At 40.6% G+C, this 24,059-nt stretch overlaps 1 protein-coding gene and 1 long non-coding RNA gene across 5 annotated transcripts in view; one reads left to right on the top strand and one right to left on the bottom strand.

Annotated features, from left to right (window-relative positions):
- Positions 1 to 19,587, top strand: part of LOC112457396 (zeta-sarcoglycan) — a 192,515-nt gene extending 172,928 nt beyond the window's left edge. For all 4 annotated transcript variants that reach the window (XM_025020416.1, XM_025020417.1, XM_025020418.1 and 1 more), the window contains 3 exons: positions 9,027 to 9,216; positions 9,488 to 9,680; positions 17,209 to 19,587. In XM_025020416.1, coding sequence (XP_024876184.1) covers positions 9,027 to 9,216; positions 9,488 to 9,680; positions 17,209 to 17,578 — 753 coding nt within the window. In that variant the 3' untranslated portion in view covers positions 17,579 to 19,587. The remainder of the gene's footprint in view (positions 1 to 9,026; positions 9,217 to 9,487; positions 9,681 to 17,208) is intronic.
- Positions 12,679 to 13,665, bottom strand: LOC112457398. Its single transcript, XR_003041100.1, has 3 exons — positions 13,588 to 13,665; positions 13,056 to 13,258; positions 12,679 to 12,729 (listed from the first exon to the last, which is right to left on the bottom strand). It is a non-coding gene; the product is annotated as an uncharacterized LOC112457398 (long non-coding RNA).
- Positions 19,588 to 24,059: the final 4,472 nt, after the last annotated feature.

The following is a 24,059-nucleotide window of genomic DNA, read 5'->3' on the forward strand; positions in this document are numbered from 1 at the left end:
CTCGTCCTCCGCCGCCGCCGCCGCCGCAAACGATATCGCGAAGAAATTAAATCATTTTTCTCAATTAAGAAAACCGTCTCGCTCGTTGCGCGCCCCCTCGTAACTGTGAAACTTTCGCCCCGGCGGAATTAATTAAGAGCTCCTCGATCGGTGCGCTTTATTAATGAAGTTTGGTTCCGCCGCGATCGATGTTACCGGTTAATAGTTACATGTATGGCTAACGATTTCCCCAACATATTCATTCGTGAGATCGTATACGAAACGATCTCGGAGACGCGCTTTCCCTCAAATAGTCTTCCCTCGACGAAGTTGGAATCAATTTTCTTTTCTAGTGGAAAATTAAACGTCTGATATCTTTTCGCAACTTTAAGTATCTCGACGGCTAAGCTTCTTATAATTTGAGAAACTTCCTTCATTTATCATTTACGTTTTACACCATCCGAGGTTTTACTTCATCAATTTTTAATATTCCTTCGCGTTTGCACGTTACGTATCGCCGCGTTTTTATTTGCAATCTTCGACTACTGTACCGCATTTGGGTACAGTACACTCTTATCGATTATGTTTGCATTTTTACGACGGGTACGAAAAGATTTTCCCTACGAGGCACTTTGTCGTTCGGGAGTATCAATATTTCGGGTTCCTTTCGGGATTCCTATCAAGTGGAGAGGTCTTAAGAGAGATCTTCGATTACGGACAATATATAATACACCCTGAAACGTTATGTCGGACGGAGCGATATATAGACACTATATTGGCACTAACGGCTTACATACATGGCCATAGCGAACAGATGCCCCTTCCACCTAATATCGCTTGCGGGACCTTACCCTCTATAACCCTTGTATCCATAGAGAATTCACCTGTATACATTCCTTCCTACATCCTCTACGAAGATACATATTGCACACGCGCCCTCCACATCCATACAAGGTGGCTCCTTTCGCAGGAGCCCTTACATACAGAATCAATTGAAATCCGTGTCTCGAAATGAATACTTGGCCACTCAAGTCATGTACGTTCACGTATGTTTCCATTAATTTGCCGCGTAAAGTTGACATTCGTTTTTAACTCTAAGTTACTATAATTATTTTTTATCTATATCGTTAGTACCATGAGTCTGAGAGACCCGGAGCACATTTATCTGTTCATATCTCAGGCAAACATAAGTATTTTTTTACCTTCTTTTTTAATCGAAACATCAGAACCTACTTAAGCGAGCTATATAAGTTTCATTTTGGAATCATAAATAGGAAAAAAAATTGTAAAAGCTAAAGTAAAAGAGAATTTTTATACAGCCGGAAAAATCATGTTTCTGCAAAGATAGTAACCTAGGATTAATTTTAATCTCATAGTTTTGAGATAAAAGATATATATGTAGTAAAATAAATGAGAAAAGATTTTTATTATTATAGCATTCTGCAAAAATTTTAAAATAATAGAGTAATTGCATTCCGATATTTTCGAAATCAAATTAGCGATTTTTATTAGAAAATACACTAAAAATTTAATCGATATTCTTTCAATAAATTATATTTAATATTCTTGAAGTCAGATAGAGTTTATAATTAATATTGATGATCAATACGTATAATATAATCTATAATATAATACGTTCCCCTATAATATTCTCATTAATACATTTACATGAATGAATAAATATTAGAAAGTTCTTGCATTGCAAAATTAATAAATGTACATAAATTAAATGTGCATAAATGATCAAATTAAATATTATCATAATTCTATTTTACGGCATATTTTGTTGCACATTTTTATTTTAGAACAAGGAATAAAAATAGAAATAATAATGATTACCGTTTATGCAGCTAAAAGATTTTCGGCAAAAATTCGTAACGCGAATATTTTGTGTATGTGAAAGCGCGAGTGGTCACCCTATATACGTTACATATATACAACGTGTTAGTATTAAAGGATATCCATTATAGCACCAAGCCACCAAGTGCAAGTGCAATATAGCGGGTATAGCGCCATGAATTTTGAACGTATAGCAGTGCCGTAGTACGTTAGTGGTGGCGGTTATAGGTTGGTTCGCGTGGAAGACCGAACAGACAAGTTTATTGTTTCCAGGGATTTCGCACCAAGCCACGGGAGACCCTCCTACGAATCTCTTGTGAAGGATCCATATTTCATCAATTGATGTTCTCTTAAATAATTGCTTTTATTGATCATCTTCGCTTTTTGTTTCAAGCTTTTAAATGACACGCGTTTCATTTGTTCCATTTAAATAATTGGCACTCGGAAATGTGTGAGAAAATATCTCCACAAGAATCTAACAATTGTTAGTTTGGGTGTATCGCGGAATAAGTAGAACAAATTGCGAAAAATCTAATTTACAAGACAGACACATCTATTTTTACAAAACGATCTATTCCACGTATATCCGTTTAAATCAGTTGCAATAAACTATAAATTTAGATCTCGTTTTACTATCGTCGTAACTCCGTTTTCCATATCGCCGATCGCGGCCGAGGTCGCGCTCGTCGCGAGCCAAAAGTCAACAAAACGATATTTGTCCCACAAAAATTGCCGTGGCGAAGATTTAAATTCGGCAGTCGCATTACGCCAGCCGTCGCGGCGTTTTTATCGATTTCCCATTTTGAACCGCCGATCCCGCAGCCCTACGTCACATGCCAGATTGGGGTTATAGGTTTCCCCTTTCCTCCCCGCTTCCTCTTCGGTATTGCATAATCCATGGAAATGTGTGTGGTGCGACATGCACTCGCTGGCTGACCCGGAGTCCGTGCACGGGGAAGCTACGACGGTTTCTATACCGGAATGTTATACACCTTAGTAGCGAAACGTTAATAAGAGGAGGCAAAATACAATAAATTTTTATATCGAAACTGAAAAAAAAGTGCGATTCGAGAGGAAGTGGAGGCGACTCGCTCAGGAACGACTGGAATATTATAAGAGAGGATTCCGGAGGAGAGAGACGAGTGCGCGCCAGCATTAATGATGCCTCGAGGGTGTCTCATCTCCGGAATCCCCTTTATATAATTGTTACCATTATCATAAAAAGAATATATATATATACGTATATGTATATTGTATATATATATTTTTATAAATAAAACAGTCCTTCTACTGCGCATTGGATCTCTTGCTCATTACCTTAGGCAAAAAAATAATCTGAATAGGAAATTTTGCAATGGTTCGTTACGCGACATGATTTTCTGTACTTGTTAGTATATATACCGTTATTATCTCTCCCTATTAACATTTATTGCGCGAATAAATGCAGTTAAAAATCAGTCGATATTTAACTCAATTGTGAAACAGAGAAAGAGAAGGAGATTCCTCAATTTCATTTTTTTTTTAATATCGATTGCAATTGTATTTTCTTTTATGTGCAGCGTACCGAAATAGAAACCAATTATTCGAAAAATCGGCAAATATATAGCCGTTGACGCGTTGTCGATGCCCGAATTTACTTCCGGACCGATATACTTCGACCAACGAGTAATCCTCCTGTCGATTCGTCGATGATGAGCTGGGCGAAGTCATCGCCCCGAGACGAGCAAGTTAATCTTCTGCTGCGAGGCGCATCAGGCGGGGAAGTCCGCGATTTAATCCTCGCGCGCGCCGCGCGGTAAAATAACACGAAATTGCGATGTCGCGGGTGCAAGGAGGACGCGACGGGGTGGAAAGTGGCAGCCGGATTGGACTGGATTCGGTTATGGCCGGTGAGGGGATCTCATCGAGGATCCCCCCGAGGAAGAGGCGGTGACAGGGTTTCAGAGTCGGATTACTCGCGGCGCGGCACAGAAGTTAGGCGAGAGACTACCCAGCGTCGTCCAGCTCGGGATAATTACGTGAGGTGCATTAGCGCGGCCGCACGTACTGGCACACGTGCATATGTGTAATCACAGGCAGCGCGGACCGCGACGTACGTAATGTATACATGTGAGAAGGCGAAACATACGGCTGCTTGTCATGGAAAGTATACGTACATGTGGGTTAACCCATCAACGGTGCGGTCGTGCAAACTCACGCGAATGCTATATGCTCCTCGCTCTGTACACACAGAGATCTAACAATTATTATTTTTGATAGCGACTTCCAGCAATTGCGTTATAATTTAAAGCAAGAGATGCGATACCGCAGATAACTAATTACACGTTCATGAGCCTTTGTTAGCTATTTAGAATCAGTTCTAATAAATTAGTTTCAATAAAAAGGAAAAATAAATAAATTTTGGAAGCTGTAGAGTATACGTAGCTAAGAGCTGACGCATTTCATTTCCTGAATGCTATTTTCGACTTCCACGAAATGAGATGTGGCACGCGAATCGGTTCGCCAAAGTGACGTGACGCGCGCGTTCAATGCAGCGACTTCTATTCATCTGCAGGAACGAAATTCATTGCGGTTACAATCTACGCCTTGGAGCGAATTTCATACGGATGTAGATTTATGTTAAAACAATTTAGAAAATATATTCTTAGATTTTCGATGTTGCTTTTCTCGGCAGAATTTAAATAATAAATTGAGTATATCCAAATGTGTCTCACTTCGAAAGAGATTTTTACGAAACAAACTTGACTGAAAATACAAGAATATTACGACACTTAATGTAAAAAAATAAAGCGATAATAAATATCTTAACGCTGATATAAAATAATGTTCTAATTATAATACTGATAGAAAGTTTCCTATTTTTTTTACAAATAATAATTAATTAACTAAAGACTCTCGATATTAAAATTAACTAATAACAGGGAAAAGTGGGCTTTGAGAGTCACACGCGGACAGTTGTATGAGTTAATGTAACATTTAATTAATAATTTAATACAAATTATTACATAGAGCATTAACTCACGCACAACTAACTGCGTTTGGTTCTCAAAGCTCACTTTCCCTTGTTACTCGTATTTTTTTTAAATAAGTAATCATAAAAATTGATATCGTGTCAACTCTCAGTTATTTAAAAAAGGAACAGTTTTAAATATTTACGAAACAAAATATTATAGTAGTACTCTACAAGCGGTTTTCTCAGATATATCCGTCTTTTCTATTTTCAAATTCTCATTCATCTACTGTTTGGTCAAGCAAAAGAAAGTTATGATAGAAATTTGGGCAATGATAAATTATATAACGATATTGGTTTTGAAAGCAAAAAGATACGTTAACAAAAATAGGGATGAAAATAGGAAATATATTCACAGCGTCATAATCTAGAAAAATTTATGAATAATATGAATAATAAAATATTTAATAGTTTTATCTCGGATAAAGCTCATCTCGACAGAGGAGCGGCGGAAAAGCAACCGCGATTAGAGCAAGCGGGGCGCGAGAATGGAACGCTTTTGTAATCCTTGTAAATATGACGCGCTTTACATTAATTTATGAACGAGGCGACCAGCCGAGTAACGTCGAGCCGAGGCGTCGTTACGATGATATACGCTTACTAGGGGTGTTATTTGGATTTCATTACATGCACCGACAAACGCCACTACCCGCCCCTGGCTCACCCCCGTCGCGCAAATCACGCGTCTCGACATGTACGCTGAGCAATTCGGAACGCACGAGATAATAACGCGACGCGGATAGTTTTTTCGTGAACAAGCGAAAATATATAAATTCGTCGCGCTGATTGATTTCGACGCGCCCGGAAATCTGTTAATCGGTCACACCGCGCAATTTCCGCCGCCGAGAGTGAATCCGCAATTTTTTCGACACGATAAATACTTGATGCTCGCGACGGCAGCCAATCGCGCCGATACGAAGGTAATACGGTTCGGCTCGATTCGGCCACTAGAAATTCAACCGGTTAATTGCACGAATTTTCCTTCCCCCCCCCCCCCCGGAAAAACTATGCGATCGGGATATAGAGAGGTGGGAAAAGGCACGCGCCCGATCGCACAGCGAGAGAGGACTAAAGGTCGATATTTTTTATTGTCGCTTAAATCCCCTTATCAACGGCCGACAGACAACGAGATAAAAAGGGTATAAAGCCTCGGACTTAATGATAGCTGTCTGACGGTAGATTACTTTTACTACTGCCGCTCGTTCTCACCACCGCGATTGGACGATCTTCTCGACTCCGGCGGTTTCCTCCAGACCGTCTGGCGATTCTAAAAAGCAGATGCAGCCGCGGTTCCTCCTTCCTGTCTTTCTCTTTCTTCTTCTCTCCTTTTCCTCCCTTTCTCTCTGTCTCTCTTTCTCTCTCTCTCTCTCTCTTTTCTTTCTTTCTTTCTTTCTTCCTCGTTCCTCCGCTCGCTCTCCCCACGCTCGCACTTTTTTCTTTTTATTGTGTACCTCGTCTTTCTTTCTCGCTCGTTCCCGTATCTCTCGAAGAGTTTCTTCTCGTTCTCATTCTTCCCGTATGATCGTGTCTCCCTCTATTTCTTCCTCACGCTCTCGCTCGCTCTGCGCGGACGCTATTGGAGTTTACGGTTACGGTTAAGTAGAGGGCAAAGAGATCGTATCGTTTTCCGAACGATTTGGCTAATCGAGTGCCGGTGGCTCGAGATCTCCCTTTCCGCCCGCCGATCCCTCGTCGCCGATCGTAACTACGTACATCCAAAGTGATGCTGGGAAACTCCATGACCGAGTATTTAAACCGCGATCGCGCAACCGGTACTTGGCAAAATCTGGCGACTGGTCATTTCCCTTAGAACGGCAACGCTTATGGCGGCGCAATGGCGAGTTTGCATATATATTTGGATCGGTTAACAAAGACGCAATGATAATGCTAATAATACCAGCGAAATAATACAAGTATGAAAGCAATCGGATATATATGCAAAGTTTATTCACTCGTCCACTGTCGTGATTGTCTATACGAAATAATAATTTAATTTTGTCACCAATATTCGTCGCACATTTTTATATTGGAAAATAATAAATTTATCTTCATTCATGTAAAGGATTAAAATATAAAATAATTAAAATGTATGTTTGACATTTACGATTTATTTAATCATAAAAGCATTATTGGCATGTAGGAATTTGAACTCGGATATCTGTACCTACTTATAGTAACTTTCTAAACTGACAAAATATAAATAAAAGATCCTCTACGATTTAAGACGAAAATTGGTTTTATTTCAAAAGTATTACTGTAAGAATCTCGATTATCTAAGTACGATTTTATCCTATTCATGCGAAATTGATATGACTTTGAGTTTCTCCTAAAATATGTACCTATAAAGTCAAGATCAAATTTCAATTAGATATCGCTATATTTGTGATAATAAAGTTTATCTCTGTCCGCTTGTTCAGCTTTTCATATTTCGTTTAATGGGGGAAATTGTCCTTATCGTTTCGCCGCGTATCAAATTGCCGCGCCACATTCGGCAAATGTTCGGACTCGGTCAGCGCGCAATGTCCGGTCAGGAAAAAAAAACCCGAATGAAATGGTATCCTGGATCGAAAGTTAAACCAGTTCGAGCAGACCGTGTATCTGGACTAGCGTCCTTCTTTTCCCTACAATTGTAATAATAAAGTGGACAGAGCGTGGCGATTGCTTTCGGCCCAGCGGCCAATCATCGGAAACCAATGTGGACGGTAACACGAAGAACGAGCTGTTTTATCGCAACGGTATTTTAAGGAAAGTATTCAACGACGATGGAGAGGACGACGATCAGGAGATTTGCCAAACGAGGTCTCTGTTTCAAACTCTATTTCACGTTGCAATTTACGGCCTTTCCGCGGATACGCGCGGACATGCTCTTCTAAGCGATATTAAAATGCGCCGCATTCGTGTTGATATGAGGAATGTGATTGGCAGTCTTTGTTATGTCGAACTATGCTCATATCATGGGCAAAAGATTAAAGAGCGATGCACAATCCATTTTCGTGCGCATATTGACGCGCGCGAGTAGACTCTATATGAATTTCATTCTCAACTACTACATTTGTAAAGGTGGGAAATATTTTTACGAAAAAACGCGGCTTTAATCTCAATTTTTTCTACTTTTTCTAATTTTCCCGAAAACACTCTTTTACAGATACATCCGTATATTTTCTTCATTAAGTAAAACTTAAGATTATCTTGGAAAGAAATATAGGCATTTTCACCCTTTCGATCAGACATACATCCTTTAGCACCGTCGAGGGCAAGGTTCGATCGCAATTATACGCGGTAAGATTGTTTCATAAACGCCAAATTGCACTCGAGATAAGTCCCAGGTGGGAGACTACCCGAAGTTTACGAGATGAATGCAAACGCGCAATGTGTCTACTTTATAGTGCGTTTCTCTTTTTCTCTCGACCCTGGCCGTCCAGTCTTCTTCGCTCGATACACCCTGTGGGTGGTGAACGAGACGGAAACAAAGAATGAAAAGGGGAGAAAGAGAGATACCAAGCTAAAATAAAATTCTGCTTACGCCACTGTTTCGGATATTACAGCAGATATTTCAAACGTACGGGCACAATGGATCACCGCGCTTAACTCGCACGTAGCTCATCGCATTTATAATTCAAACGTCTGAAGTGGCAATAATGGCGGGCGCGCCGTCGATACTTAATACCGCCACGCTGAAACTCAACGCAGTAATGGAGTATATTATTTTATTTTACGAGCAAGACGGCGCGTTCCCTCGATCTCGAAGATATCGATATTGCGCGGGTTCTCGACGTGCGGTCCCGATTTTAATAAATTCCGGCTTTGCCTGCGACGATACAGCGCGCCCGGGAAGCATCTTAAACTCGGTTTAATGCTGGCTGTACTATCACCCCCCTATCTTAATATCGACGATAATTTCCACGCGTAATTTAATGCTCGTTTTTTTCCTTAGAAAACGTATTCCGATAAATCGGAAATTCAATTGACAGATCGTTACAGGAATTGTATTGTATTTTGGCGACTGGCAAAATAGAATTTATTGGAAACAGAAAGCCTGAATCAGCTGTCAATTTGATAGAAAATAGAATGGGTGTACAAGAGTGCAATAAATCGTGGCGAGGCCACTGCTCTATTTTTATTGAACGTTATAGCCGCAGCCTAGAAAGTTTCGACGGTTCGCCCCCACTGTCCTGACAGTCATTTCCTTTTCTTTCAGGAAGGTATCGGCTCCCTAAAAGTGGTGCCTGGGGGAATCGAGCTAAGAGGTCAAGCTGCCGTGTTAGACGCCCTCGTGGCCTCCAGCCTGAGATCTCGGAGGGGCAAAAACTTAGTGCTGGAATCATGGAGTAATTTTACGGCCTCGGCGAGATCTCACGATGGTCGGCTTCTCGCGCGATTAACAGTTGGTAAGTTATATTAATGGTCGCATACAGCAGCCTGCATTTTTCATATAGCCCGATGTCGAGAGGTAATTTTAATTTCCCAAGGAGAGAAATAAAATTATGCAAACGGCCTAATTTAAAACCATACACGCGTACAACGAAAATCTATTTTCATGAAAAATATTCTAAATTGAATTACATGTATATAATAATATAAAATTTGTTGTGTTATATAATTACTAATATATTTCAGATTTAAAATCATTGAGAATATCCGATTAAATTTTGCTTTCAGGGGAGGATCGCGTCGACTGTGTGTCCAGAGGTTTCCGAATAACCGATCCACGAGGAGGAGTGCTCTTTTCCGCGGACAAGGAACAGGTTATCGTGGGAGCGGAAATGTTAAGGGTGACCGGCGACGGTGGTGCCGTTTTTCAAGGGAGCGTGCAGACTCCGCTGGTCAGAGGCGAATCGGGACGTGGTCTTAAGTAAATATATTACAAATATTTTAACCGCGTATTACGCATACAGGGATATTTAATTTTGTGCAATCGAGAAAGAGTCGTGAGATAGATTTCCCCATACGAACTATCCAATTATCCTGATATTGTTATCTACAAATAGACGATTTCTCGATATTGTTTCCAAATATCATGCATTATTTGCCTTCATTAATGATGTTCGTATCAACAATTTCATTGAAATTCAATATAAACGCCCGTACACATAATTATATCATGCAGCAAGTAGTAATTACACGAATATACAGTCAGATGAATCGAATCGTGTAGCAACCGTATTATCGTTCAAATCGAGCAGTTGCAAAAATAATTTGTTAAACTCGGATATGATCATCAATCAGTCATCAGTTTTTTTGGCAAATTCCGCGAGATACGTGAAGTTTATAGGTCGAGGATAAAAGCGCATTTATATTTAGGAAGTAGTCCATCTCGGCAGACAAACTAATAATAAAGACGCCGAGTAAATGGGATCAATCAATCGTCCTCGATCGTATACAACCGAATAATATTGCGTTGCAACGGTGTTTCGTTTCTTCGCGAACAAGTCATTTCGGAAACGTCAACTCCCTCCCAGCCGCACCTTCAATCATCACACTTTCGGCCCGAATAAGTTCATACAATCCCTTAACCCTTCTGCCCCCCCCTCCCGTCTTCATCCTCATCTCTCACCGAGCACCTCGGTCTATTACGACGAGAAATCGTAGTCCGCGAATGGGGTTGGAAAGATAGCAAAGAGGGGGACAAAACGGAGTTGTACCGCCGCCGCACCGCGGTTATTGATAGCGCCGGGCAATTTACAGACGGATTTACGATTACAATAAAACTTTGCTCGCGCGGAAAATTATATTCATAGGATTGGATTTGCGCCAGATATGAAATACCGCGGATCCTACGAGTTCACCAAGAGGTAGGATGAACAGAGACAGAAATCGAACCGCGGTAAGGTGACTGTGTATGTGTTATGTGTGTGTGTGTGTGTGTGTGTGTGTGTGTGTGTGTGTGTGTGTGTGTGCGGGGGAGGAGGAGGGGGATAAGGTGGCGGAGTAGAGCGGTAAAAGAGCAGCTTCGCGGAGAACCGGGAGGAGACGAACGAGCGCGTGGACCATCTCCTCCGCACGGAGAATCGATTATTGCTCGAGTTCGACTAGTTCGACTTCGGGGCCGCGAGAGTCAATACAGATATTACTCTGTTGCCGGAATACTTGGATATAATACGACGGTTTACGGGCATACGGAGATTTACGGTGTAATCCACGTCATTGTTGGAACGTAATGCACTGAAATTGAGGTACACGAGTCCGACGCCATCGCTCATCGGACAATGATTGTATAGCTATCTATAGCATCCGTGTTTTATTTTAAATTTCAGAGTTAAAAAAAAGTGTCGCATGATTTGTACAACTTTGCACACTTTTCATTAAAAAAATTAATAAGAAACTAACGAGATAATTACGACATGAGAATTTATATACATGTCAAAAATATTTTCTATATATTCTTGATATATACCATTATTACATATATTATCCCAAGACATTATCATATAATTATCCTTTTATATAATACGTTACAATTATTAAAAGATTCAAAATTAAAATTAATTTAAATTACATTTTATTATTAAAATATTCTAATATCACTGTGATATGTACTCAGATAAATTCTGATAAAATCTGTACAAAAATTTCTTCTATTTCACGGCGAAATATTTATCGAATTTTATGTCATTTTTCTTTCAAATAATATAGAATTAAATTATCAATAAATGGATGGGTTATAAAATATTAAAATAAAATTAAGACATTGTAAGAATAAATATAAATGATAACCACCGCATTTTTTAACATATTTTTTCTTTTATGTCCTTTTTTTATAATGTATAGTAAAAAAATATCTCTGAATATGACTTTCTTATACTTATGTATGCATATAATATTTAATCCTGGATAAGGATAATATAAGCCTTAAATACTATTAAACATATATTTAGAAATAGAAAAAAATTAAATATATGTGTCAAATCTCTCTCTTAATTAAACAATACTTACATTTTTCTGTATATATGCACATAAATATCTTTTTCCGAACTTTATCATCTATCATGCGTCCTTAATAACGTACGAACACTATGAAGGAAAGATAACTAAATGTGAAAATTTTATATCTCTTCAAAATTCACCAATATTTATTATAACTTTTATAGCTTTAAAATTTATCAATATTTGTTATAATTATTATATAGCTTTATTTAATCCCTTTCTGCTTTCCTTTCTCTCATTATTTATTTAAACAATTAATTAAATAATTTAAATATATAATGCATTTAAAGTAATCTTAAGAATATTATTATAATATATTTAATTTTTATGGTATTCTCAATTCTTGAAAATCCTATTTGTTATAAAATACTCTGCGAAATGTATAAGAATGATAATGCTTTTACTAGATTTTTTGATAATAATTTTTTCTTTAAAAAAGAAAAAGTCAATCATCGCTTAATTTTTACCGAGCTTTCTTTATTTGCGAAATATTTCCTATTACTGCTTTTATTCATACTTGCAAGTTTCACAAATTTTAAACGATTGATGGATCTCTCGCAATATATATATATTTTTAAATAAAACATTATAACGTATGTCAATAAATGAATACGTCCTATATTGATATAAACTCCGTAATATAACGAAATAACATATAGTAGCTCTATTTCGTAACGTGCTCTGTATCTGTACAAATGCATCTTCATATTTAAAGTAAATTGATAATAATAAATATCCAGGATTCAATATTGATTTTAATCTTTTTAAACCCATCCATTTTAAAACAACGGATCTATGAAAAGTAAATTTAATAAATATATAAATCTAAATGCATTATATGTAATGTATATTATACCTATATATCTTATATCTCGTACAATTTTCACAGATTCGTTATCTTGATGTGAAATAAAAGAATTTACTTACAGGCACGATGCGCAACAGCGGAGTTATAACTGCATCGTAGCTACGCTGATCTGTAAAATAAAAAAATATCCAAGTTATTGCAAGTGTTCAAAATAATTGTTATTTTAACAAAGAGATTATTATTATACGCATTAAATTTGTATGTTTATTTATTTCTGAATAGATCTTTATTAAAGTAATTATGTAATTTACATATAAAAAGTTATTTTTAATTATAAATTAAAAAATTTATGTCTTATATAAATATAAGAATCGGATTAATTTTGGTATTTAAAACATTCAATAAAATATGATATTCAAGATATTTCAATGAAAATGAATGATTAATTCCATGCAAGAGAGTATCAAATGTTAAATAAAATAAAATATTACTCACCCCACAGGTGCTCCGCCGTTGCCCGATGCCTTCCCGGGCCTCCTCCTCCTCTCAGAATCCTTTGAATCCCATCCTCTAATTGTCGAGTGCCTCTTCAGATTTTCACTTACGAAATACTCACTCGCGAGCACACAGTTAAATTATACGATCGCGTTCGAATTAATTACCAGCGTACTACGATCGCGATACTTTGCACAGCACTCCTGAAATTAAAATGTGATTAATTAAGATGCGATAAACGTGATTTGTCGCGACTTATTGACTTTTTGCAAATTCATTAGAAATACGTCAGCTCAAACGAGGTCAAATATCAATAGGCTTTAAAAATCTCCGTTAAATTTAAAAAATCTCGTTCTTCCCTTTCGCACACTCGCGCTTTTTCAACCCGATGCTCGCACAGTATCGGCTCGCGGAAGTAAGGTTAATGGTCGCGCGGCGCTTCGCACGGCACTACGGCACCGACGTTCGTCACGCACGCTTTTACGTCGCGACGGAAAAGCAACGCAGACAGATTACCGTACGTAGAAATTACCTCGTTATCGTCCACGTCTTCACACAGTCCACACGTACTCGAGATGTCTCGTGAATTCGCACGGTACGCAGTCGGCGGCGTCAGTCGGCGGCGTTGGGAATCCGCAATGACGCTGGCAATGACGGAGAGACGGGGGGTGCGTTTGAAAATTGCGCGGCCAACTTCACGTGGTAGCCGCCGCGCCGCGCCGCGGCGACGCTACACCTGTTGCTCCCGGCTTCAATTCAGAAAATTGCCGTGACGGATAAATGATACGCACACGCACTTCAGAGCGACGACTAATGTCACGACGAAAGGGACACGCGAAATACGAGTCGAGAATAAATCGCGCTGCGCGAGATTCGGAAATACGATCGTCGCTTCGCCGCGAAGGATATCTCGCCCCGGGCGAACGAACCTAGCGTTCGAGCATACCTCGCGCGATGCGCGATCTCGGAGATCACTGGCACGCCGCGAGTTCGTGCCGCGCAAGATAACGAATCTGAGAGAACACGCGGGTCTATTCGTTGGTCTACGTGCGTCTCTAATTACGGACCGCGTACTCACCGAGTGAACGCGTCGCGACGTTCACGCAGCTCGGGAGCGATCCGTTACACGCCCACGTCGTTTCACCGCCGGCCGGACAAGGAGGAGGGGGGGGCGAGCGGCACTTCACTTCCGATATCGCGCGATCGATACTACGCGAGTCAAGTTCACACCTAATCAAAACGCGACGAACCGTCTAAAAATACAAAATCGGCGCGCAGCGCTGCAAATACGCGCGATACATTTCGCACTCGTAAATCCCGTCGAATATATGCGATATTAATGGACAGTCAATATATCACTGGCTCTTCCCACTGCTTTAAATCGCGTTATCCGGCAATTCGATAAATCTGAATTCACGCACGCACCACATTGGCACCATATCGCGATTTCGATCCGAAAATCACAGCGAAACGTAGCGGAGCTCGATGCTGGATTCGTCCTGTATTCTCACTTGATCGTTAACGAGGATAACCGTCGGCCGAAACGTCGCCACGAGACGATAATTTGCACTTTTCAACCGCCGCCGTCGTTTCGATGCTCCTACTTCGGATGAACGAGTCGAGCGCGCGATCGCATACCTGCGTATATTCATTTTCCACTTAAATCTTGAAATCCTTGAACGGCGATACCAAAAATTACTATGGAATATGGAGTCGTGGCTCTTCGACAACACGAGTGACGGGGATGGAGTGGGATGGAGCGGAGGTAGTAATTAAGCACGTCGCACGGCGCAGCGTGCCTAGGTCACAGGTCATAGTATATATGTATGTGCCTAGGCCTAGGCAGCCTACCTGAGCCTACCCCCACTCTATTCCCGCCGCTTGTGACGCTCGTGTTGACGAACGGGCCCGCGCGCCCCACGCCCCGCGCCCCACGATCTCTTCTATCACTATCCAGTCAGTAAACTGCTGGCGCTTCGAGCTTCGACACGTTCGCGAGTTGCAAATCGTTGCGTTATTTGGCCGTATTGTCCTCTGTAAAGAGACAGAAGCCAGTAACCAAAGAGGAAGGAAGGCAAATCGCTATCATTGATCAATACGCGTTCATAGAAGAATCTTGTCGCATATAACGTGACACACGGAGCGACTCCGCGTGTGTGTCGTTCAGCAGACCAAGCCGCTCAGTAGCAGACGAACGTGATTGCCTCTTACTTTTATAACCAACCAATCAACGCAGAGTGTTGATAAGACGAACAGTTGTGTCTGCTGAACACGGCCATTGTCTTCCCGCTCGAATCTCACCGCGCGAAAGACAACGTACTGACTTTATAATTTTTACATACACAAACAGCGTGTCGTATATACATAATAATGCCGCGAAATACTTATCGCGCCGTATGATAAATATATATACACAAAATATTCAGCGACTCGTTTTTCAAATTTCTTTCGACGAACGGGCTATTGTCGCATTTTATATTTTGCCTTGTAGATTCTTTAGCGTCCCTTAAGATAGTAATGATAGCAATGAATGACTGAGAGCGTTTTGGAAACCTAACGGTGTACTATTTTATTTGTCGCGCGATACCTAAATTTTTGAAGCGTGTTGATTTGTTGCAGGATAGAAAAGTTCTCGAGTCTCTCTAAGAAATTTTTTATTTTGTAACCGATCAATACGCTAAAAAAATATGTCATATGACATATGAAATATTACCATAATACTGAAAATTTAGATACTGTTATTTCCCACACAGCACAGGATATTTTGAGGGACATTTGTGCATCCGCTGGATATTAAATATCTACTGGATATCCACCGGTTATTGAGATATCCCACTTTATCTGTAGGACGTCCCTCAGATAAAGTGTGCTGTGTGGGATTGAATATCGTGTACTTTGATTTTGTATGAAAGACACTTATTGTCTCACTTGTCAAATATAAGTAGTATATGTATTTAAATCTCGGCATTTAAATATTTAAAGCGCGCCATATTTCAACTCAATTATTAAAGAAATGATCATCGCCGTAATAATCGGAATAACAATCATTTATATTTTCCATCCTTTAATACTTTGATTCTCGTATTGAACATGTAATAATTAAATCGTGCAAAATATTCTTTGATAAATTGCTGCGAATCTTTTTTGATAAATAACATCATCCCTCCGATGTATTCATCAAGTCGTAAATCACGCAAGTCAATTAATCACGCGCACTGATAATTGCTGATAATTCGTGGGGAATAATCGTGTTTCGAAGGGCGACACACGATCGACTATACAGTTCGCTGCTTTGGAAGTCTAATAATGATATTGTTACTTGAATCCTATACTCGACGAATGTGCCGTGCAGTTTATTAATTAATATCATTCAGTTTACATATTATAAGAGACGCGATAACGTGTACCTATATAAAGTTTTTTTTATTTCTCGCGCTTCACGACAAATTCTTTAATCATTATTTGGCGAAAACATCGAATAAGGAAATCGTCATTTATCGCTTAACTATCCAATCTTTAACATATCGTATATCTCTGTAATTAAGTTGCAAATTGAAATTCTGTTAAAGTAAATTCCATCTGAGAAATTAATTGAAGAGCTAACTTCTTGAAACTTAAAGAAGGAAAATGTTTGCGGAAAGGCCTCCTGCTTCAATCTGCTTGTACCTCGAAAATTGCTAGAGCCTCGACAATTTCGCTAAGGAAAAATCGTCTTCGGGTGGATTAAAGAATTTCTCGTTAAAATATAAGGCGCGAGAGAAGTAGAATATTTTACATGTAGCGCATATACGAATCTATTTAAAAAGTACCCGGATTTTGTCTTTATAATTTTTGAGGGTTTACTTATAACTTATTCAGCCCTATATCCTTCGAAATATGTTCCTTTTCGGTTGATACATTACTCTCAACGCTGTTTCCATTTCTGAGCAGTTCTAGTACGCTTTCTTCGTGATCGCGCGTAAGTCCGTTTGCGAATTTTTCTTGATATTTTTAATTGTGTCGAATATTCGGTCTTTTAACGTAAATTTGAACTTAAAAAAAAAGGAAAAAATTCGCAAGGATCCAAAAGTAAACCTCCAAAAATGATAAAGACAAAGGTGGGGAACTTTTTGAACACAAATCTCATATATTTAAATCAAATTGTACTGTGCAGGCTCGAATCGGCGACGAGGTCCTTGAAGATAAACGCTCCTCAGCGGGTGGTGATCGAGTCCTGGGCGAGCGAGATTTCAGCCTCCTGCCTGACGGATTTAAAACTACAGAGCGTTCACGGAGCCATCCGGCTTGACGCCAAGTCCGTCTACATAAAGGGCTTGAAAACGGCGATTCCGCTGCAAGGGCACTCGTCCAGGGAGCAACAGCAGCAGCAGCAGCAGCAGCAGCAACAGCACTCCGGCAGATCTTCGTCCGCTCATCAGAGCCAGAAGGAGACCACCATCTATCAGCTGTGTGCGTGCGCGAGCGGCAAACTCTTCCTCGCCAGGTCGGATGGCAGTTGTCAGGCCGACAAGTCGATTTGCTAATACAATTACGTGGTGGTGTATTGCGAAATCACAGACGATTCATTAGGAATCATTGCGAACTACGTGACTCAGTGATGTGTTAGCGAGAAAAAAAAGAGAACGAGAGAGAAAGAGAGCGGAAAATGCACTGCGATCGGCCATCAGCGCGATCGGGGACGAGGCCTTCATTGGAACACTGCAAATGATATCAAACGAATCTGTCGCGCCAAACGGGCGAAAGAAAACCCCCGAAGTGCAACGTGTCAGCGGAGAAAGAGTTAGAGAGAGAGAAAGAGAGAGAAAGAGAGAACTTGGTAAACGCCGAGTATGATATAGTTGAAGCTAATTAATTATTCCCAGCACGCGCTATTTTTCGATGAACGCGGCGTATGCACGATACGCCTTCAAGTGCCGGGCGCCCTTCGAGAATCTCTGGTTTACTTAGGGCCTAATCTGACGACCTGACGAGCGGCGTCGCGACCCCCTCCCCCAAAGTGCATACGTGTCAATTAAATGGAATTGCATCGAGCGCTTTTCCTTTTTTTCCCCTCCTTTTCTTTCCTCCCCGTATTTTACAGTTCAACGTCAGTCACGTTTAATTGAGTCGTCGTGTAAGGGCACAATCGGGCGTTGTTGCGGCTTCAATCCCGCGCTTAAGGCACACGTCAATCTTCCATAGTCACGGTGTTTCACGGGCACGACCCAATCTTCGTTCCGTGAAATATTCGACCGATCCGGCGCGACGCACGGCGAGACGCGCGAATAAACGCGTCGGACGTTTTCCCTCGAAGCAGGGAACGCACCCGTCGCGCGGACACAAAGGGAATTCTCGCGAGGCCTTGACCGGAAAGATTCTCTCGAATTCGCGGGTATTCGAAGAATTCTCTCTGAGGACTCTGAGGAATATTCTTCTGAGCGGCATTCACCAAGGGGGGGCTTCCCTTTAACTTTTTCTCGCGCCAGCGCCGTCGGTCAATGCGATACGCGAAAAGGAAAGCGCGAGATTCTCGCCCGAAAGCCGCCGTCTTGCATTGTAAAAGAAGACTTCTCGCGACGCGACATTTCCTCCGTCGTTTCGCGGTGCGCTCGCTCGCTCGGCGTCCTGGATTCGGCTCCAACTTGTATATTTCCTCCCCCGGCGGGGCGACATTTGTCAGGGGAGAGCCTTCGAGATATCTATCGGGGATCCGGAAGAAATCAGATCCCCGTGATATCGCGGATAGAACATGTATAACTATGTGTACGTATAGCCGAACGTTAACGCGAGATGCTCGGACTGAATTCTCGTCTCACGTCGTCGTTAAAAGTGCGCGACCGCGAGGTCCTTAAAAGTTCAGCGCAATCTTTAAAAAAAAAAGATATGAAATTAGGTGGCTGCGTGCTCTCTGGATGCGATGCTGAAGACGACAGATGAAGATGGGAATTCGGATTCCGCTTTGTATCGCTGGGGCGAGACGCGCTTATCGCCGTTAGACAGTGCCCGATAAAATCGAATCGACGAACTCCCCCACGAGATCATCCCTCTTTCGTTCCCGTCCCTTCGTATAGCACTTCCGTCATCTCCTTGCGCGTTCGATACTTTGTATTCTGTGTACCGGTTGTACGCCTCGCGCGGCGAAACCACTTGTAGGCAAATTGTTCGTAGCTCTCCCTGCTCTCCACAAGCCCGCGCTCTCGCACGGTGCTGATGGCGCGAGGGGCATGCACCCTTTCAGGGAGACTATTCCTCGCGAATCGCTTGTTTCTAACGCGGTGTCATGTTTAACCCGTGCTCCGATACAAAGTAGAAGCGTTGTTGTAAGTAGAGCGACGACTGCATCGGGCTGCGCGTGCCGCCGGAAAAGGCGAGAGAAAGTTAGAGAGAAAGAGAGTATATATGTGCGTGCGTGTGTGTGTGTGTGTGTGTGTGTGTGTGTGTATATGTACATGAGAGACTGTGAACGGTAGTTTGACGCAACAGGATCGGATCGCGATCCAGCTTGTACGCTGTACATCGGCCATGTCCATTTATTTATGTATGTGGCAATAAAGTCGTTATTGTTACTATTATTATTAATTGTCGTAGTCTATATTATTGAACGTTGTCAATATTATTATTATTACGTAATTTTATTTAATTACGACATTATCGTGCCGTAGAAATCCCATAGATCCATCCTCTTACGACCGTTGGATATATTATTCGTCCAAATTTTTCGTTATTGGTCCATTAGCCTTACCATTCTTCCAGCTGGATGCGCTGCCTTCCCTCTAAGGGTGTAGCTTTCAACGTTACAGGTAGGTTTGTTATTTCCGTAACATAAAACACCCACAAATAACCAAATGATATATGCATACACATCCGTATTCAATAGGTAGACCGCGTTCTACAGTTTCCACCAATTATAACTCATGTAACTAACAACTGCCGCAAGGGCTTTGTTTCGTTCGACAATAGCGAAAACTTTCGTAACAAAATTACAATTAAAAATTTAAAATCGACTTCAATTCAGAAATACAAACGACCCGTCCGATCACGCTTGTTTGTTTGTGAAAACACGCGGGCGTTGAAATTTTCAGAGCCGCGGCTGTAAAATTCAGCTATCTCCCCCTCGCGCTATTAAAACGCGGTCGTGCAACGGCTCGGCAGCGGCAGCAACGGCGGTGTGAAAGGAAAATAGAAATTTAAATTAGAGAATAATCTCAAGACTAGTTCGAACAGCCCGCTGCATAATATACTATATGTCAAGCGGGCTGACAGGTAACAGAGGCAATCTCATCTAGTACCCTCTTAAACAGCTCTGACGGCAAGGTAATTTTCTTGGAATTCGGGATTAAAATTGCATCCAGCGGCGACGGGGAGGTGGATAAAGTGCATAGCCAAGTAGAGAGAGAGAGAGGTATTCCGGCAAGGGTTCGAGGGTTGAAGCGATTTAACATAGGAACGCCGCGGGCCAATGAGCTGGTGTAAATTAGCAGCGACAGTCGGGAAAAAATACCTTTGATATACCGCGTTGGTTCCCTTAAGACGCGCGAAGTGCAAGGAAGAAGTAAAGTAAAAGTGGATTGAACGCGATGGATCAATTGAAGAAAACGCAATTGTTTTTGTAAAATTATAATGCAACTGTGGACGTGCTAACTTTTCGTGCTACGTTATTATTGAATTATTTCACGTTTTTTCGAATTGATAGAAGTTTCTACAGCAAAATTGATAAATTAATTAATTGTGCATAAAAATTAATTTTAAATAAAACATATATTGATTACGTATATGTCAATAAATAAATCGAAAATTTATGGCGACTTGAGGAGAGTGTACTATAGACTACTTCTCGGGAGAGAGAAATATATATAATCATTCATGGATATCCAAGTATATCCACCGTACCGTCCAGACGAGAGTTCTTGTTCATTCATTATACAGAAGGTACCTGGGCGAAGTACTTATCTAAGTGACTGCTACCGCCGGTACTCGTAGCGTGTATACGTACTCGAGGAGCTTGAACGCGTATACGATGTGCGATGCAGGTACACGCCAACCACGCGGGAACGATGGTGTTAGTGGCGGTGATCCTAAATGCAGGATGGTTTCTGTGAACCGTGAAATTGTTGTGCGGGGCACGAGGCGCGTCCGATAAAGCTTTAAATACGAATTAGTATAGCACACGCGGCGCGGGCGTGCAGACCGACCACCAGCGCGCATATACATACATAAACGCGATCGCATATCTCTCGTCGGATGCAAAACAACCTGCGGCATTTTGGTGATGTCGAACAACGCGACTCGTAATATTCGCATCGCGAACGATATTTTTCTCTCGGAGCATGTCGTCTCGAAGACTCGACTTACGCTTTCGAAACGACTGGCATTGTCGCAAACTTATCAATATGTTGGCGGAATGTCGCGGTAAGATGTGTCTTCGTATTATGTACAGATAGTTCCGAGAAGATATTATACACGCACGCGTGGAGATCGACGGATCGCGATCCATCATGCAATTTCCTCTGTGCTGAGTCTGGGCTTATTATGTCGCGTCTCCGTAGCGCAGATCCGTGTCGGGTCAAACGTAATAAACTCGCGAGCGCGCAATTCCGAAGTGGAGGTATGTACATAACGTCGGCGGCCGTAAATCTAATGATTTACACCGGCGGGAGGAAGACAAACGAATGGATCCACCTCGGCGCGAGTACGGACTTACGGCGCGACTTGAAGTAAACATTCATGAATCTTCGCGGGAATAACTCCGATGGCGTCCGCTTCGACAAGTCCAATCTCCGTGAGCGCGCCGTTAATCCCCTTGCAAGTCGCTCGATCGAGCCTCGCGCAAATTATGTTTTTCTCCGCCAATTACGTTTGCCTTTCGCCTTTCATCTTTAAATCCGCCCTTCATCCCGTTACGTCCGTGTCCATTTTTACGTTGCCTTTGAGCGAACGGCCATTAAAAGAATTGATTGCAAATAATTCAATTCGCAGCAAGAGTTTATTATTGACAATTTTAAAAATATGAATGCGCAAGTGATAATAGTTGGTTGACACATTAACGATACAGATATATTCTACGCTATGCTTTTCACCAATTTAAACGTAGTTAGTTCATTCTATCTCTCAATTGAGAACACGAAATGGCAAATAGTTGAATTAATGAATAATGTATTCACCAATTATTAATAATATTTCGCGTATTTCTTCTTTAGTGTACGTTAGGAGGCAAGCAAAATCTCGTGCGATTGTCGAATATACTGAGTATGCAATGTATGCATGTAACCATAATTAATTGATAATAAAAGTCTTATTTTAATAATTTATTAAAATCATAAGAATAATTCTTTTGAGATAAAAAAATTATACATAACATAATAATAATAATTTAATTCGAAGATATGGTAATTGAGAGATGAAAATCAATTTTCAAAACAAAATTGATTTTTGTATTTAATTGACGATCTTTCGCCAAGTAGTCATTCGAGATAAGTTATCTTGCAATTATTGAGAGCGTTGGAATCTTAGCTATCAAACGATCTTAAAATTACCTTGCTATTATTTTTCTATGTAAAGATATTAGCAATTACCACCATTTCGATTAAAATGTCTCTAAAGATGGAACTCTCGGAACAAAGTCAATTTTATTTTCGGAATCAATGATATCTCGTAAATTAATGATCCGAGATAAGCAACTTTTATCTCGTTAGAAGCACTGGAATCTTAGGGCTTTCCAATGAGCCCAAATTAATCTTGTTATTATTTTTCTGTGCAAAGATATTAATGATTATATCGATCTCGTGAGGACAGAATATATACTAATCAGAATCCGACTGTGCGCACGTGCATTTTGCGGCGGCGATGCTTATCTTCAAAGTTGCACGTGTACTACATATGTTTCCGCATCAGATTTTTTAGGAAGGGATTAGCACATGTCAAGTCACATGCGAAAAAATTCGCACGGTCTTCTTTCATGAATGGTGCGCGCGCGCCGGACTTTTAAAACGCTATAACTCGACAGAAAATCGATGTAACGGCATGTGACAAAAACGGATCTCCTGTGTTTCGCGTCCCACAGATGCCTATGTCGAACACGTGAGACTTGCATATGTGTGCAATGGAATAAAAAATATTAGTTATCAGTTATCACCTCTCGCGCAATTAACTAGCTCTTATACGATTAATGATTTGTACGCGTATCGAGGCGATAAATGCTCGTTCAAGCAGAGCATATTTCATTTGTATATCTATTCATTCGTAAAAATCGAAGCGACACGCGACGGAAATGTCGAGTTTCAATTACATTGCATATTTTTACACGGTTTTTTAAATTTTAATCAATCGTTAATTCACAATAGAAGTAGTAAAGTCTCGCGTACGTCGGATTTGTCGTGTCGCGCGATTGTAATTAACTGCGTTTTCGCGAGTGAGTGTTTGTGTAAGTGCGACAAAAGAATCTCAAAGGAATAGAAGGCGACCTGGAAAGCAACAACGACGAAGAGCATTAATGACGTGAGTATTTTATTATTTATTATTTTATTGCTTAAAGTCTGTAAAGATACACTACATGCGTTTTTTTATTGATGCGCAAAAATTCGGTAGCAGAAGAATCGATCTTTTCACTGTTCTTCTCGCAATTTCGCATAAACTCGTTCGCCGAAAGATAACAAATTTCCCGTTAATTGCGACTTCATCAGCAACAACGTGGAGATTGAACACATTTTAAAGTGAATTTTTATTTTTAAAGACACGCGGGGAAGAAAATAATCCATTTGGCAATTTTGATCAGAAAAAACTTTCCAGAAGCATAAATGTTTCGCGGCCTGTAAGATTATAAAAGCTTCACTTACGCTCATGAAATTTATACACACTAATTTCCATTTACATGTTAATTTTTATTTTTGCGTAATCGTCTTTAGGAAAATTTAATGCAAATTTAATAATCACAAACCTTGTGAAGTAAAAATCGTATCATGACAATCTTTCTTCCATACGCAAGCTATGGCTGTCACAAGATATTTCTTCCAAGTAAATTGCAACGCT

This window comes from Temnothorax curvispinosus, unplaced genomic scaffold, assembly GCF_003070985.1.
Source record: "Temnothorax curvispinosus isolate PA1 unplaced genomic scaffold, ASM307098v1 QBEX01007752.1, whole genome shotgun sequence".
Taxonomy (NCBI): Eukaryota; Metazoa; Arthropoda; class Insecta; order Hymenoptera; family Formicidae; genus Temnothorax; species Temnothorax curvispinosus.